The 18,620-nt window shown below is 40.6% G+C and overlaps 1 protein-coding gene across 3 annotated transcripts in view; it reads left to right on the top strand.

The window, feature by feature from the left end:
• The first annotated feature begins 3,313 nt into the window (after positions 1 to 3,313).
• scube3 (signal peptide, CUB domain, EGF-like 3) overlaps positions 3,314 to 18,620 on the top strand; it is a 75,868-nt gene continuing 60,561 nt past the window's right edge. For all 3 annotated transcript variants that reach the window (XM_086213525.1, XM_086213524.1, XM_086213523.1), the window contains exon 1: positions 3,314 to 3,653. In XM_086213525.1, coding sequence (XP_086069651.1) covers positions 3,554 to 3,653 — 100 coding nt within the window. In that variant the 5' untranslated portion in view covers positions 3,314 to 3,553. The remainder of the gene's footprint in view (positions 3,654 to 18,620) is intronic.

The following is an 18,620-nucleotide window of genomic DNA, read 5'->3' as shown; positions in this document are numbered from 1 at the left end:
TGTGTGTGTGTGTGTGTGTGTGTGTGTGTGTGTGTGTGTGTGTATGCGTGCGTGTGTGTGTGTGTGTGTGTGTGTGTGTGTGTGTGTGTGTGTGTGTGTGTGTGTGTGTATGCATGTGTGCGTGTGTTAGTGTAAAAATAGCTTGGTTTGGTGCACAGTGTGATGCCCGTGCACAGCCCCCTGTCTTTAATGAAGTGTTGCCATAAAAAGTGCTCGGATCCTAGTCAGAATCTGTGGCAATGGTGTTCTGACTTTCTCAAACTCCCCAAGTGGCTCTGAGCTCATTTGGTTATACAAGTGCTCACAATTACCCAGAGATTTGGACGCAAGGACATGGGATATTTCCATATCCCCGACGGATGTTATCTTAATTACACTGAAGTGCTTGACTTTGTGCTGTGGATTTACATGTTTTTCTTCTTCTGTGGATGCAAAGGGGGATTCTCAGAAGATTCCTCTATTGTACTGAATCTCTTATTTATTGAGGCCCCTGGTGTCAGACAAAACATCTGGTAACATATATGGGAACGCATGCTCCCTCCCTCTGAAATATCTGTCTGCAAACCTACGAGGCATAGATATATTTTGACATGTAAAGCACAGCGACAGACAAAATTCAGATGAGATAGACGAGAATGAAAAATGAATATCTCTCCTCCCTCTCGGAATATGAAACACTATTTTTAGATTTCAAATTCTGTGCATCATCAGAAGAAACTAGAGCCATTTCCAATCAGCTTCATTGTGAGATCCTAATTATATTTGATTGAGAGAAAAAGAGATTACACATTGAAACAGGCGAGTGAATCTACTCTACAAACATAAATGCATAAACACAGCTGATTAATTTCAGTGATAATGTGGGAGGAGGCAGCAGGTGTCAGGATACAGATGCTTTTTCTCTGCAGGATGCTTCCTGAAAACAAATGTTTCGTGTGTCATTGCAAGTGAAATGTGGCACAGCAGGATGTACTCCTGATGTGAGAAAGTCTGTTTGGATTCATGTAACTCCTCAAGCCTCATTCCGCTTTAAGTTTTGGGGGTAATGGTGTGCATACTGTACCCCGTGATGAGTGACAGGTGGGAGTGAAAACCCCTTTGCAATTTAGAAAAAAAAAATCCCCTGAATGTTTCGTGAATGTTAAGGCACAAATTGACTTCAACATTCTTCGCAAATGCCACCAGCCTTACACATTTGGACACATCATGGCAGTTTATCTAAAGCCAGGAGCAATTATTAGAGCCGGGTGGATTTGCAACTCCTGCGGGCAGGAGCTTAATACTCCACACTGAGAAGTGGACCCTGTGGTGTTGTTTATAGTTTTGTTAACAGAAGATACGTCTTTTCTTTTTTTCTTTGAAATCACACAGGTTTCATCCGCGTTCCTGTAAACAATTACCATTTGTTAGCTATCATACCTGAGCAATAGATTCATCTTGAGCAGTAATTTGAACAGCTGGGACAGTTTATTCATAATAACCTAATATAAACAGGGCTATTTAGTAATTAATGAATTTCCCCTCATGGGTATATTTGTTATACAAGTTACCGGTTGAGTTAAATGGATCACATGCAGGAATGGTTCCAACTATAACAAGGACATGCAATAGCTCAGGGCCCCCAATTGACCCTGGGTTGAGGATGATATGCAGGGAAATCAGCTGTAGTAAAATAAAAGCTTTCCTTTTCAAATACATTTTGGCAATTTGGTGCTCAAAACTGGAAGTTGAACTTTTAACTCTATTCAGAGGGAAAATATTAGGCTGGTAGGATCCGCTGGGCTAAATACGAAAAATGAAACAGTTTTTTTTTAATTTTTTTATTTGAATTCTGGGAAATAGCGATGTTCATTTGACTAACTTTCTACATAATTAAACAAATGGTCCATCACTTAGATTTGGGTTTGTTACAGTGGGCGTCACATGAAAATCAATGCTCTTCCCACCATCAACTGAACTGGATTATTAATTCAGCTTGAGTAACTCCAGGCTCATGCACTACGCTGCACTGAGAACAAAACTCAATCTTCAGGCTACTACGTTTCCAGCACGTGCAAAATGCATTTAGAAATCAGTGTAAGCAGCAATCGTGTATCCATCCCTGCAGGTCAACAGCCAGAGAAGAGAAGGGGCAGCAGACAACTGCAGCGTGGATGCTTCATCTTCACTCCTCTCCCCCACACACTGCTCTCATTAAAAGGTATGTGACTAGCCCACTAATTTCTTAAAGTGATACTTCACCAAAAAAAAAAAAGGAGAAAGACTTTGAAGTAATAAAAAAAAAGGTGTCTTTATCTTATAAAGATGGTTCCCACCTACATCACTTCTTTGTGACTCCAGAATGCTGGAAGAGCAAGCCATGTATATTTAGCTTGAAGCCAGTGGCAAATGATGGCTAACAACTGTTACAGCAACAAAACAACAGTAAAACTATTTAAAAAAAACCCTTGTTCACAAACCCTCCAGTGCATCTTCTGGCTTAATCCACATCTTTCTTTGCCGTGTGCTCAATAATTCACACACACTTTGATTTGTACTGAGAACAGATTGTTACGCTTCCTGTTTGACACTTGAGGAAATCTTTTCTTTTTCCTATCATTCAGAACACTTTTCACGGTTCATAGGCAATGATGGCCACAAATATGAGTCAAATATTACCCCGAGATCATCCCAAGCCAATTGGGCAGGTTTAGTGACACATGTCTTCTCCTTTTTTATATTTCTGGCAGAATAAACACAATGAAGGAGGTTTGCTGCTCTCCAGTGGTTGTTCATAACTCTATTTAACAGCTAGCCAAAAGCCAAATCCTTGAGAGTCCAAGTTTATTTGGAGACTACTGCATAATCTCTCTCTCTCTCTCTCTCTCTCTCTCTCTCTCTCTCTCTCTCTCTGTCTCTCTCTCCAGGGAGGACCCCTCACTCTAATCAAGCCCCCCAGAGTGCTGGCTTGGATGACGCCCCTGTTGTCGCCCAAAGCACGGCTGCAAACGTCCCGGCGGTCCGTTAAGTCACCAGAAACACGGCAAAAACCGGATATCCGGTTTCTTTTCGCAGTTGTTTTTTTTCTCTCCAAAATGACACGCCGCGTCTGTGCAATAGAAGTATTAGGGTACTCAATAAAAAAGGGGAAAAAGTGCGATAATAAGCACGAAATGACTTCAGTAATTGGGGTGTTATTCCCATGCATTTTGATGGGACCACGTTGCCCCCTCCAATCCCGCCGCTCCATCTCTCTCTCTCTCTCTCTCTCTCTCTCTCTCTCTCTCTCTCTCTCTCTCCCCCCCAATCTCTCTTTCTTAAATTGACATTGGTCTGGCTCGAAACATGATAACAGAAAAGCTTTCCTGCGCTCCGCGTTGTCGGGCTCTCCTCATCCCCGACTACTTGAAACTCAAATAAGCAGCCGTACGGAGGAAAAAGGATCGGACAGTATCCTGTCAGCGGGTGCTCAGAGGGAATAACAAGAGACCTTTTCCACCGCACACACACTTGTATGTGCTCTTGCGCATCGTAGATCTCAGAAAGTGCTCGCGTTCAACTGGTGAAAGTTAACATGTATATGCACGTTTTGATACGCGCAAGCCTGGGATTTGTAGGTTTCTGCCTGGTCGCCTTTGTCCAACAGTCCGCTTCAGGAAGTAAAACCACTCAAGGTAAGTTTTCAAACACTACTGTTGATCGGGAATGAGCTGCTATTTTTTTATTTTTATTTTTTTTTATTTTTTTTTTACGTGCCTGCTAATTAATTTGTTTGTTAATGCAAAGCTTACAACGACTGCTTTCCAAGAAGATCAAGATCTAAATTCATTTAAATGTGTTGGATGAGAGGTTTTTCTTAAATTTATTAAGCGTGTTTTAAGTTTAGACACTTTAATTCAGTAAATATTCTCACTGTCGGTGCCTTCACTAATTTTACAGTCGTAATTATTTACTCGTGTCGTAAAATCGCAGTTTCACTTATCTCTGAGCACTTAGTGAGACAGAAAAAGAAGGAAATACGTGTGAAATTTAGTTTTTTTGTTGTTGCTGCTATCAGAAAAAACCCCAGTTGTCTTTGATCTTCAAACAGCATCAGTAGTGTGAACAGTTATGTTTCATAGCTACTCCTGCAGCTAATTGTAGTGAGACTACCAGGAGGTATTTGTCACAGTCCAGACAAGTATTTGACACCAGCCTGTAACACACACATGAGGAGTCTCTGTCTGTCAGACACTGCAGCTACAGAACCATCCTGCCCAGCCGGCTGCCCTCTTGCTCTCCTCTCTTGTGAGAAATTATTCAGAGCAGACAAGGGCGGCCTGAATCAAAAAAGCTCTGGCACCTTACAGGAGCAAGAAAGGCACAGTGTTACTCACTCTATTTCGGATCCACTCAGCCCTCTCTTGCAGGTTTTCATCACTTAATTTTCCCACAATACAAATGCCAAGCCGGAGCTGCCAGAAGTATTTGCATGCAAAGACACATCATGGTTTCTGTGTGAGTGTTGATTGTGGTTGGTGATGTTTCGCACACACAAAAAGACATCTCTCGGGCGGTCGACAAGGCAAAAAGAGAAAGGGGGTGGGTGACTATTTTGCATCCTGGGTGGTCTGCCCCCACTTGTGGGAAAACTCAATATTTACATTTTGCAATTAGAACTACTTTTTTCTCACTTTATTTTCCACAACATCGATTACACACTTACTTGCAGTGTGGAATGCTTCTGTATGGGAGTTGGTCTATAATGGCATGCACCTGTTTGTTGGTCTCCAAGTGAAACGGCGTGGACGACCACTTGATAGGCTGCTCTTCCAGTTCCTGTTTAGCAGTGCAAGGAGAGAAACTCGACAGTGACATGTTGGTTTGTGAGAATATTTTGGGCTGAACTGAAAATAAATATTGTGTTTGATGTTGGTGGCAACTCCCTTCCACCGACAAGCAGAAAAGCTGGGACATTGTTGAAAAAAAAATAGGGAAACATGAACAATGACTTTGAAATATGTACAATTTGTCTGCTCAATACTTATTGAATGCAGATGTTACTGACAAGCGTCTTTGTCTTTCATCAGTGTCAGTCTAATCATGGCACTGTGTTTCATTGAGCAGTGGAAAGAGTGGTGGAATGAGGGAGGAGAGACTTGAGGATGTGCTGGAGAGAATGACAAAGAAGGGAAAATGAGACTGGGGAAACAGGAGAGATTAAGGGTGCAGAGGCAGAGAGGGAGAGAGGAGGTTTCTTAGAGAGGGAGCAGCGACAAGCAAGGAAAAGACAAGGAGAGGAAAGAGGGGAGCCATAGACGTCATGGCAAATCACTTTCCCTCGAACAGAGTCAGGAGCTCCTCGCTAATGCAGCGGCACCAAGGCAACGGTTGGTGTGGGGCTGACATGTTGCTGTGGTTGGCTGTGTTGGTGTAACCTCTGCTCCGGGGCCTGGGGGTCTAAAGACACAGGGCTGCTTGAGCAGGGAGGAAGGCCAGATCCAGGCCTGGACACACTGTGGGAACCAAGCAGCCTTGGCAATATGAGGCCCAAGTGACGGGGAGGCTTACCTAGAGATGCTGCCTGCCACTCCACTGAGTGAGATGGAGGGAAGAAACACCCCCTACCCCCAACACTCACTCACCCCTTTCCTTTTTCACCAAACTCCTGCTTTGTTTGCTTTGTCCTCGCTTCCTTTCCTTTGCACTTAATGAAGTAGCTGTGCTTTTTTCTCTGTCAGCCATAAGCAACGGCCGCATTACACCCAGAAACCTCCCTGTCAGCCAATGCGCTATTTATATTTTGCATCAAAAAAAGATGTGCACAGCTCCCCCTGGCCCCTTTTGACACTTTCTCCAGTCCTGTCCAGCCCACATTTGTTACAAGAAAGAAAGCTGCATATGCTGCAGGTCTGTGAAAGCTTGCAAGTGTCAATGTATGTGTGTGCATTTACGTGTAATTGGGACAGTGAGAGAGAGTGTGAGCTGTATCTGAGGTAATTTAGACAGCTCCTTGAAGCTTTATGCGAAGCCACATGAGGAATTTTAAATGAAGCTTTTATTTTTGCCTATCCGTTTAGCCTTCAATTTCTCAGAGTGCTTGCTATTTAGCTTGAAGAAAAGAAGCTATGGCAGGTGAAAGACTGTGGCACCGTCCTCTGTGAACATGGCGAGTCATTTCACTCGAACACTTTGACATCACTTTGGTATTCTTCTTTCATCACATCTTCTCTCGTCTGACTGTGTGGTTTTTGCACTGCCCCTGAGTCCCGACAAGCTCCTGCAGTGGTATTTGTTGAGCTGTTAAACTTTCTCCCTCTGAGACTAGATGTACCTTAAAACAAGCAGACGCAAAAGTCTCTATTTGCCTGCCAAGTTAGCGGAGTACCATTTTTGGCTAAGTAATTTTTAACAGTCTGAGAACCTAAGGTGTGCACAGGTATACTAGACAAAGTTGACTTCATCTGCCTTCACTGCCATGCTATCTGGCTTTCAGGAGTTAAGGGCATTGTGTGTCTGGTGTGACATGTCACCCTCTTTATTTCTCCTAACTATTACCTCTCGCTATAATCTGCCCAATTAAATCAGATGAGCTCATAACCTGTAAATGCCCTTTATCCTAAACAAAACGTACTCTCTTGTCATGATAAGAGCTGAGCTTGTCTCAGTCTGTCTTTTCTGTCTCTGCAGCAGGCATGCAGTGTCTGAGGCAGGTTGTGCCTCGGGGTAGCCCTCGGTCACTCGCTGATGAATGGGTGGAGGGGATCAATCCAGCTTCACTTTACCACTCAGCACACACACTCACAAAGCATCTGCCTGACAAGTGGTGCTCCAATACCACTGTACATGTTGTTACAGAGCAGCCGAGAGAGCAGAGAGATTATTATCTTGGCATTACTTGAGTGGTGAAAACACTTGATAACAATTCTGTCCATGAGCAATGCGGTATGAATCACAAAAACGACTTTGATCCATGGGTGTGTTGTGAGGACAAGTGAATGTGTATGACTGCGATGAGTGATTTTAGACTGGATATTAATGATTGCACTTAGGAGACAGAAGTGCTTTCACTTCCCAAAATGAGACAGAGAATCCTTTAAACATGGGTTTCAGGTTTATTGCACCTACCTTTTTCCTACTGTCATAGCGTCAGTACGGCCAAGCTGATACACGCTTTTGGTTCAGTTCTAAACGAGGCAGACTGAGCACCATATTTACAGGCACAAACTGCGACCCGACGCCTTCGTTCTGGACAGTTGCTCACTTTCATCCTGGCTGCTGGAATGTAAAACCTAGACATTTTCCTCTCTGCAACAGAGTGTCAAAGATCCTGACCTAAAAAAGTCTTACTTGAGGTCTTGAAGTTAGAATTTCACTTAGCGCACTTTCCAAGTGATTAACATTTAATCAATTGCAAACCTTGGTAATTTTACTTTTTTCTCTTGTAATGAGTAGCATGTTTACTAGAATCTCTTTCGTACATTCACGAGTTTGGAAAACAAAACCAATGTGATCTTTTACTAATGAAGATCAAGTTTTATTTGGTATGTTCAATAAAAATGTTTTTCAGCAGTAATATTGAGTAACATATAACCTTCCTGCATTAATATCATATATACATGTATGTATGTATGTATGTGTATATATATATATATATATATGTATGTATATATATATATGTATGTATATATATGTATGTATATATATATATGTGTATATATGTGTATGTATATATGTATATATATGTATGTGTATATATATGTGTATACATGTATGTATATATGTATGTATATATATGTATATATGTATATATATGTATGTATATATGTATGTATATATATGATCTATCTATCTATCTATCTGTCTATCTGTCTATCTATCTATCTATATGTGTGTATACATACATACATACATAAATAGATAAGCTAGTTGATGTTACTTACTTAAAGTTAATTGAAGCTCTTTGATTGGTATGAACTGACTTGACATGAATTAACAGCAACTTAAACATGAGGACAGTAGCCCCCACTCTCCCACACCACTTCACAATATCATCGAAGCAACAGAAATTACGTACTGTGCTTTTAAATCTGGTTCATGTTTCAGTAGGAAGTCTGTCCGTGATTTTGTGTGCGTGCGCGTGAGTCTGATTGTCATCTTTGCTTTGTCCTGTTCAACACATTTTGTATGCAGTGTGAATGCTAGGTGACAGCCAAACAAAACATTAACCTATGGACACGACAGATTTCCTGTTGCTCCCAGGGGAACTCACCAACTGTAAAGATCTCTCTGTCATTGTACATTTTTTTCCCTTTCCCTGCATATAAAATCACTTTTTCAGCAGCTAGCAAAGCCCCTGTGACCACTATCTGACACCATATTTTGAATGATTGCAGGGTTGACAAAGCTGTAGATTTTGTGTGTGACAGAGGGAGGAAAAAATGTAATTTCAATCCCTCAAAACTTTGCTGAGAACATCAGGACACTGGTGTGCACAACACCAATGACCAGTGGTAAAAATCCCCCCACGGCCTAGAGTGAGGAGAGCAGAAACTCTCCACACTCGCTTGTTTGTTTGTTGAGCTTTAATCTGAACAATATGTTCCAAATGAATCCTGTGATGCTTTTCTCAGCTCTGGCATTGCGGTAAAAATGAGAAGACTTTCTCCTGCTCCCATCTCTTCCTCTGCTTCACCCTGTCAGTGGCCTTTGTTCTCAGTGCAGATGCGGAGCCGTGTTGACAACATCACTGTTAGTTTCGGGGGAGGATCGAGTTCGTGTTGATGTCCCTCCAGTCTTAGACTCACCTCTTCAGATCCTTCTGTAGTGATGGCTTACTGAGGAACCTCTGTGCCACCCCTAAGCAAGCTGCAGGAGCTCTTAGATTATTAATCCTCCAACCCCCCAACCACTGAACCCACATTTGTGTTTCTATTCCATGACTCACTGACTGGGGATGCACTAATTTTTCTAGAAGATGTCCCTGTCATCATAGTGTCTGACCCATGGCTGAAGCAACACCGTCCTTCCTCCTTCTTCACCCTTTCCCCTGATCTCTTCTGTGACCTCTCAGAATAATGGGGCTGCATCTCTCTTTGAGAGTTTTGGGGGTGGGGGGGTGGGGGGGTATGGTGGTGTTCAGGGAGGGACGTCATTAGGCTAGTCTGTAGTGGTCATCCTTGTTGGAAGGGGGTTGGGGGTCAGAGAGAGCCTTGTTTACAGACTGCGTGTGTTTACATTCCTGATGGTGAGCTCCAGCTTTAGAGACTGTTGGAAGTGAAAGGAAATGCTCTTATTCTGCTTAGTAATGGAAAAATCCAACCCAATATATCAAGGAATCCAAGCCAAGTTATTTATTTGGTGGGTTCTGGCCAGTGCATTCTGGATAGAAAGGGGATGACTTCACAGATGAATTTGATATTTCCCCAATGGACAGAGGCATGGGAAAAACCATTGAACCCTGTCGTCATATTTAATTGCCCCGAGCGAACTAGAGATTTATATTTTTTGCCAACTGCTCTTGGCACTGTACTGTGATTCATTTCAAATATCGGTGGCTAATTGTTCTTTTGTTTTAAGGCATTTCACTGTCAATCGTATGAGCTGCCTACACCATTTCCCCCAGTAATCACAGTATCTGGTAACTCTGTTCTACTGCCGGTTGGCATTTGCTGTATTCTTAAGCTATTTTTACTGCGATTTTTATGACATTCCTGAACTGCTGCAAGAGATACGTCTCTGAGAATTTGAATGAAAAAAGAACACATTGATTAGAAAACCCAGACAGTTATATTCCTTGCATAAGTCAGTAGTCTAGAAAAATTGGAGTAACTGAAAATTAAGATAAGCTTTTGAAAAGATCTTCTATTTTTTTTAATATATAATGTCAACACAATATTTTTTAATCATAGGAGTATATTTATAGTTGTTAGACGTGTCACGATGCTGCACCCGTTAATTACTGGGCCCACTCAAAATATAGTCTATAATTCAGGTGATTATACACAAACAAGTCTTCCGAGACTGTGTTTGTTGGGGGCAGACTGATAATTTGATGAGTGAATATGGAAAAAAATGACAAGGAAGCCTGACATCTCTGTCATTAATCATGTCTGTGATTGTATAACTCGTCCTTAGTTTTCATAAATAATGAACTCTGATGATAATTATTTAAACAATTGTATCATGAGAACTTTGCTAAAACAAATAATCACTTTGTAGCCAACACTATTTGATTGTTTCAATTTTAAATTAGGCAAAAGTATCTTTAATTGCTTCCAGTTTTTCCACATATGATGATTTAATGACTATTTTCTTCTGTGTATGTGACTTCAAGACTGCTCATTATGAGATTAAGGCTCTGTAAAATGAAATAATATTAAAAAAAATGTTAAAATATTTGTTAGCTGCTGCTCCAAGTCAAATCAAACATCTGAAAAGATTTGGGGCGCAATACATTTGATTTTGTGTGTTTTCTGTGCCCATAATTTTCTCTGACATGTTTGTCTCCTGTCATCGAAAAGTAAAACTTGTCACTCTTTATATTTTCTCTTCCAATGTTCTTTAGCCTGACGGAAGAATTGTGCAAACAGACATTAAACTCTCTGTCCATGTGAGGGAAATGTTTGCATTCAGCGATGGTGCTGTCTTACAGCTTTTAAATGAACCACATTGCCAATTCTAGCCCACTGAACTTCACATTTCTGAGCATTGGTTGCTAATGCCTCCCTCAGAACTTAAACAGAGTCCCATTCACTTTATAACTCAGTTTGACAGGAAACAACTAAAAATATCACACTTGTGCTGTAATTGCTATGTTGCCATCTTTATAGTTGTTACTGTATCTGGCTAAAGCGACCACCAATGAATGTAATTGCTGTGTACTGAGGGGAGAGTGTCATGTCAGTTAGCTGTGGTTATATAAATATAAGGTGTACAGCTGGACTAAGTGCCACCCTTCCCACATAAAAAAATATGCTGCATGCAGGTCATTAAAGAGGACACATGCTAAGAAGTGAAAAATCCTTTTTAATGGAACAAATTAATTTCTTGTCATTCTTGGTCTTAATGGTAAATGATTACAAGTTATGCTCAATTATTCAGTGTGGTATGTATTAAACCTCTGACACTTTGTGTGTCATGTCACTCTCTGCACTCTCTTAGTATTACTCTATGATTCACTTAATTACTGTAATAAGTGTTTTCCTTCTGGAGGTGGTCCGGAGGTCTGTGAGTCATAGTCTATTAAGGCCTCACATACTAAAGAAAAAGCAGAGCACCAGATGCTCGGTCTATGGTCAGAATCAAAGAGAGTGGCCACTACTTATCTATGTGCAGAAAGGTTTTTATAAATGACTCAAAATGAGCCCACCTAGTCTTTACTCTGTCGTTTCCGAATCAACTGGTCATAAAGGTGTAAGCAAAGCAGACGTCCAAGTCAAATTGATCTTATTAAGATAATTTCAGGTCACAACAGAAGTTATCTCAGATAAAGCAGGTCAACCTTGTCTTACACGGAGAACCTGTCTTTGATATGAAGCCACTTTGAGTAGAACCACACTCTGGGTTGGCAACCATCTGCTTTGACTGGTTGGGTAACATGAGGAGGAAAGAAAGGAGGAAAGGGAGCGATAAACTGGGAAAGGACAGGAGGAAAGCAATCACAGCACAAGTTTAACATTGAGATGTTGTAATATTGATAATAGTCATTAAAAAAAAAAAACAACCTGAGGCTTCAAAACATGACGTTGACATCAAATTTGTTCTGTCCACCTCTTATGTGGTGTTTGATCTAGACTGAAAAGCCCCCGGGCAGAGATATCTACTGAAAAAGTTGACATTAATAGTATTTCGGATAGAAGAAAGCTGAACAAGAACTTGGAGGTGCGGTGTTGCTGTCACTGTTTACATCTGTTTTGTTTTATTAGAATTTAAGAGAGGGAAGATGGTAACAATGACTCTTTTGTTGCATTCCATAATCTCAGACTTCTCAAAAATGGAAATTATGGTTGAATGGTCTGTGACATAGTCAGAGGTGTTGAATGAAAGAACAATTATAGCAATTATACCTCTTTTATGTGATTTGATTTGTGAAACAAGAACACGCAGAAATTGAAATTAAGATACGAAAAACACAAGTCGTGACGGTCATTATCCGCTGCAAAAATAAACAGATAAAACACAACAACATACTAATCCCAGTGCTTTGGGTATAAAGAAGGGAAAAGCACAGATATGAATGTCTTTCTGCTTGTTACCATGATATTTCTCTGCTAAAACTGAGCTGGCATGTTCTTGTTCATTTTCCCTTCATGGTTAGTGGACACAGGCAGGTCAGGAAAAGGTGTTTGAAGTTGTGATCATGGTTTTTGAAAGCACAGGATCAGTCAGTGGTCATCATTCCTAAACATTTAGAGTGTGTGAAGGATGAGTGTAAATATCCCCATTGGAAGCAGTTGATATTTTTATTCACAACTTTTAGAGGCTTGCTGGACAGCCAACAGTGTGTCCCTTCATTAGCTCAAGGGAATCTGGACAGGAGGGGGGCAAGATGCTAAATTTTGTGTTAATGTTGCATTTCATCAAAACCAATTTTTTGGGGGGAGGGTTAGCTACTCTGTTTGCTTGCACAGTTTAAAAATCCACAAAATTTTATCAGCTTGCTGCAATAATGTGACAGCCAACCATTGTTCCTGCCCTTTCAAAAACATTGTCCTTGCTTCATCTCACTACTCCAGATTTAAGTGCATCAAATTGCCTTTTATTAATTAAAAAAGTTCAAAATATTAATGCAACACATTTCAGTTCGCTGAAGTAGTATCCTTTGTGAGTTCAAAGATCCTCTCCAAAATTGCGAGCATATTTTTTTCTATGATTAGTCAATGCTTCTCAACCTCAGAGATGATCTATCTATTTCACAGGTGCAGAGTCTCACCAGTGCTGATTTGAAAGCCATGATTAAAAGTTTAGCGTATGATAAAATTTCACCAAGTCCTCTGGATCTGTGGCATTTGAGCAGGCGTCGTGTAAAGCGACATCTTGATTTCCTACAGCTGTAAATGTACATGTACGTCATGATTGGAGAGGCACAGATGAATCCTGTTGTCTCCTCTATCATGCGTGTTGGCGAGCTGATGGAAATGTCGGTGGAGTTGCCCGTGTAGCTGTCAGTCGGAGGAGGCATATGTCATGGACATGAGACAGAGCTGAGGATCATTCAAGGAGACGTGGTTGCAGTTTGATACCAAGACAAGGCTCTGTGTTCATTTTGTGCTTTTCTCCTTTGACATAAAATCATTTTTTCTACAGTGCTTGGCCTTATGTTGTTAGGTTGTGCGCACAGTTCCTAGATGATGCAGACATCTTTGTTCAATGGTTAACCAATTCTATATACATCAAATGATTACATTTTGAACATTGAACACTGCCCCCTGTCTATCATAATATTGGTGGTTTTATGATAGTATTTTTTGGGGGGTTGTCTGTAATTGTAACTGTATTTGTTGCATATTGTTGATTTCTTGTACCAGCTTTATTTTGGTTAGAATGTTTGAACCAAAAATACACAAAATGTTTTTAAAGCTTAAGTGTTACATTTATATTTCTGTACAGTGTGCAAAAAAGGCTCCCAGTGAAGCCTAGATAAGACTTGTTACTCTGTGTTCATACAGTGCAGCCATTCAGACTCTGCTGCTCTGTACCTAAAGTAATTATCTGGACCTTAACCCCATCCTGCTCAACCGCAACCCTAAGTATAGTGTAAGCGTGGTGCTGAGATGGATAATTACAATACTTGTTCCTTTGTAATCATACGCAGCATGACAAACACTCTGATCCCAAGAACACCTTGTTTTGGTGTTGAACCCAGCACCCTTCCTCTCCTCCAAGAATTTTTTTTTTTCTGAAAGTGTTTGTGGAATAAGAGTGCTTTGTCTCCAATGTGGAACCATAAATGTCCAACTGCTGCACCAATGCTTTTTGTATTGCAAAACAAAGCGACCACTTTATCTTTTTCACTGACTGAAAGCACCACTTGGTCTACTACTTACTATTTAATCCTGTAGTTGGCTGCAGGCAGCTACACCTATGGGTGTCCCAGCTCCTCTCAGTCTATTTCTGTATCTGAAGGAAAGGTGATGGGTTGGGGGGTGGGGGTGGGATTTGGGGTGGGGGTGGGCAGGTTTGGGGCAAAGCAAACAGCAAGGGTCTCAACAGTCAAAGTAAACATTACCCTATGTTTGAACTACACACCTTCGGTCCTACAATTCTCCCACACACTCACGCTCTCCCTTCTGAGTCTTATTCCTGCTAACACCCCCTCCAGTCAGCCCAGCTAAATACACCGCTTATCCCAGGGCCTTCTCATAAATCAGGGAGGAAAAGCACCTCTGACAAGGTCTCACCTCCACGACCAGCAGCCCTCAGCCGGCAGCTCTGACTTTCATGTGGGACTACTTTGTAATAAAACCAAATCCCAAACGGACTAATGGCTTTTCAGAGTAACTTTCCTAACAACCACTTGTGAAGATGTTAGGATCTTTTATCCAGCAAATTTTGTACGATTATGATACATCCCATGTATAAGTCTTAGCTTTGTCACCCTCCTACCTTCACCCTGTAGGATGAAAAACCTGCTTTACCGAGTCGAGCATGCAACAATGCATTTTGGGATTTAGAGGTTTAACACATGGCAAAGTTTAAAGTTTTATTGAGCATACAATAGACCACGAAGTGAATTGGTTTCAGGGGAGAGAAAACATGCTTCGTTATTGTACAACTTCATCCAACAAAAAGATTGTATTCAGAATTCCGAGAATGTCAGCGGGTTTAAACACAGTCTCGAGCTATTTGTGGCTTTAATATGTTAAAGTGCATGAACCAGAGGAGAGCTAGAGCAGCTTCATCCAAAATGATGCATTCCCTAGAGGAAACTATTTAAACATTTGGGCTTTGCCCAACATCCCTTTCTTCTTTAGTATTTTTGTTTTGACTTTGTTTATTCATCCTTGTCCTGAAGCGTTGGCTTCATCCTCCACTGGCCTAACTTGTTCCCAACAACTGTGATTCCTCAACACAAAAGAATGAAAGAAACTCAATGAAAAACACAATCTTTTCATCTTGGGCATGAGTCAATTACCAGAGCAGCATAACTGAACATGCTGCATTTCTTGCTCCAGACTGAGCGATGGATGTATTGACTCTGACATGTTTATTTCCATGGCAAAGGCATGTTGGATTTCCAGCAAGACCAGCACATGTAACTTTTGTTGTTCATGTGTCCACTGGAAGGCTCTGTTTTTTGGGTGGATTTTTAAAACAATAATCAAGATCCCATTGTAGTTTGTGGTTTTCTATTTATTCTAATTTGTGCAGCCCACACACCAAATGTGATGTGTGTGGTGTTATATATACAGATGGGCGACAAGTTAAAGGAAAAGCCAACACATCCGTACACTCTTTCCATTCTGTGCATTCTGACAAAGTATATTCTCTTGTTTAATGTTGAGATGTAAAGAGCGCTTTCAGACCAAAATCATCCTTAAGTGTTCATTTGAGCTCAAATCTGGTGACTGCAAAGGTAAAAAAACAAAAAAACAAAAACATGATTTGGATGCACACTCATCAATTTATCATAAATGGGTTCATTGTCAGCTTTTTTCCTTCAATCATTTATCAAGTTTTTCCTTTAATTTGTCACTCATGTCTGTTTGTGTCCCAGTTACATTCCAGCTTATTGTTAATGTTTTTCATTGTCAGCAAACAGCACAATGGAAGTTAGATTATTTTCCAAATGTTGATATTCATTGTTAGTGACATTTTGGCTTGTTCCTGGTGTTTCTTTCTGCTACATTTGTCAAAAGCTGTAATGAAGAAAGACATAGTTGAAGTGCACATTTCATGGTTTTCATTAGATGGAGGGTGACTTTTTTTTTTTTGGATGATTAAACAGGTTTAGGATTTACATGATTTCGCTAGTTTCACTAAATGTTTTTTGGTTTTATATAAAAAAACATAAATACATTAGTGAGACGTTGAGTCGTGTAAAATGTCACTGATATTATTTAGGCTACTTAAGCAGGCAAGTCAATTGAAGAAATGTCACAGTTATACAAGCTAACCTTTCGGCTAATGTCTGATGCAGTCAGTCTTTAAATTAAAATTGTAGTTTCTGTCTTTGGAAATGTGTGAAATGTGTGAGTGTGAGCTTGAATTTGTGAGTGTGAGACCTTGCAGACTGGAAGATAAGTGAAGTGATGCTTGAGATGATAACATTAATAACAAGAAGACAAAAAAAAATGATCATTTTTGGGGAGTTTCTGTCATAATGAATGCTGTCAGGGATATGCAAAATTGCCTAGGGAGGGAAAAATAACAGCTCTTGATATCTGTTTAATTACATGACAATAAGGTTGAAAGATGAAGTATTTAGCCTTACACATACAGTATAAATACATTTAAGGATGAAAAGATACATATTTTTTGTTGTTTTTTTTAGATTTTTTTTTTAGGGTTTCTACTTTATCTGAAAGGACAGGAGAGGCAAGGGAGGGCGAAGGGATGCAGTCAGATTTTTGAAACATGGGATACACTCTACCGCAGGGGACCTACCAGGGCACCAAGATAAAATGTGTTTTTCAAACATAACCAGACAAATTGTTTGACAGTGCTTCAGGGTAGAGTTGTTTAGATACAATAATTTCCCCTCCTGATAGAGAATCTGATCACTAACGGGATACAAGCGTGTTAAAAACAACAAGAACATACACACACACACTTATATACACACACACACACACACATATATATATATACACATACATACATACATACATACATACATACATACAGCCATTTTCTACTGCTTATACCGTTAATGGTTGAAGGGGGGCTGGAGCCTATCCCAGCAACTTTCAGGTGTGAGGCAGGGTTCACCCTGGACAGGTCACCAGTCCATCGCAGGGCCAACACACATAGACAAACAACAATTCACACTCACAGCCACACCTACGGTTAATTTAGAGTATCAATCAGCCTACTCCCCATTTGCATGTCTTTGGACTGGGGAGGAAGCCAGAGTACCCGGTTCATGCCCTGGGTCTTTCTCCGGGTACTCCAGCTTCCTCCCACAGTCCAAAGACATCAAGAGAGGACGAGGCTGATTGATACTCTAAATTGACCGTAGGTGTGGCTGTGAGTGTGAATGGTTGTCTGTCTCTATGTGTTGGGGACTGGTGACCTATATGTATGTATCTAACCCCTATAACATCATTGTTGTATGACTTGGCTCTGGTTAAACCTTTCATATATCTTTTTAGAAGAAGAATTAATTTCTCAAATGGAATATTATTTAGCTGGGATAGGCTCCAGCCCCCCGACCTTTAACAGGAATAAGCGGAAGAAAATGGATGGAAGGATGGAATATTAGTTAGAGATAACTAGAAGCTCGAGCTAACTGGGAGGTAGCAGGGTCTTGCTTCAGTTAATAAATATCGGATCAGTTCCCAGACAAGCACTCTCTTGTACTAAACCTAATTTTTTCAGCCACCATCTGAGGCATTTCTGATACCAGCATTGGAATCAAAGAACTTTACTTCAAAGTAGAATGTTTTTCTTGCAGAGGTTGACCTTGCATAGCCAACATAGAAAGAGTTGGTCAAATCCATGCCAAAATGTGTCCTCATCTTTGGGTGTGATTGAGGAGCATAAACACAGACAGAACCCTCCTATATGAGAACAATAACTGCCGAGACTTGGCAGAAACCTGACAATAAGAATGATATTTTGTTGTGATTAATAACCTCTTCTATTGAAAAACACTTCCTCTTAGGGCTGTTCTTTTCCTGGAAGACAGCTGACCAAAGACCGAGGCTTCTTATTGTTCTCACATAATATAAATCAATAAGGGACTGGAGAGCTCCTGCATTACTAAATGGCCTTTTGGAAACTTGGCAAGAGAGGAGCCACAACTGGCTCAAGTGCTTGCTGAATTCCATGTTGCACAGAAACTAAAATGTTATTCAGAGAGAAATCTTTGGGCGGACGATGAATACATCTTTCCGAGCATTTGGAACCTATATTAAGCATTTATTGTAATTTTTCCTGAAACTATGCAATTAATCTGTTACCACAAAAATAAGAGGTGACTCAATAATGAAAGTAATTTCTCGTTGGGTCCCATCAAACTGCAGCAGAATAAACAATGGACACTTCATGTAGCATCAGCTTCTCAGAGGAGTTTAGAGTTAATAACTATTGTGTTGATTCAACCATATTCACAACAAAGTCTTTGAAATGCTCGAAGCAGTAAAACGTTATGATCTAGATTTTCCATGTAACGTTATCATGTATTCACCATCATCAATGCCATCACATCCACAGCAGACTTCATGTTCTGAAGGAATAGATAGATATAGGCAATATGCTAAGATCAAAGGTTTAGGTTGCAGGTCATTTCCCAGTGGGATCAGCCGGCTCCTGCAGAGGGTTTGTGATAAGGTGGATATTGGAAGCTATGTAAACCTTATTAAGCTGCCCTTCCCCTGTATGCAGGGGGGTAATCCTAAACACCTGGGCTAGTTAACTAGGATTTGATGGGATTAGGGGCTCCACAAAGTCAGACTTGATCATGCATCTGGGTAAATCCATTTCCATGCTTATCTTTT

Source organism: Aulostomus chinensis, chromosome 9 (assembly GCF_037954235.1).
Source record: "Aulostomus chinensis isolate RoL2024-O1b breed Wild chromosome 9, RoL_Achi_v1.0, whole genome shotgun sequence".
In the NCBI taxonomy this organism is placed as follows: domain Eukaryota; kingdom Metazoa; phylum Chordata; class Actinopteri; order Syngnathiformes; family Aulostomidae; genus Aulostomus; species Aulostomus chinensis.
Note: the sequence above shows the minus strand (reverse complement) of the source record. Positions and strands in the feature narration are given on the sequence as shown.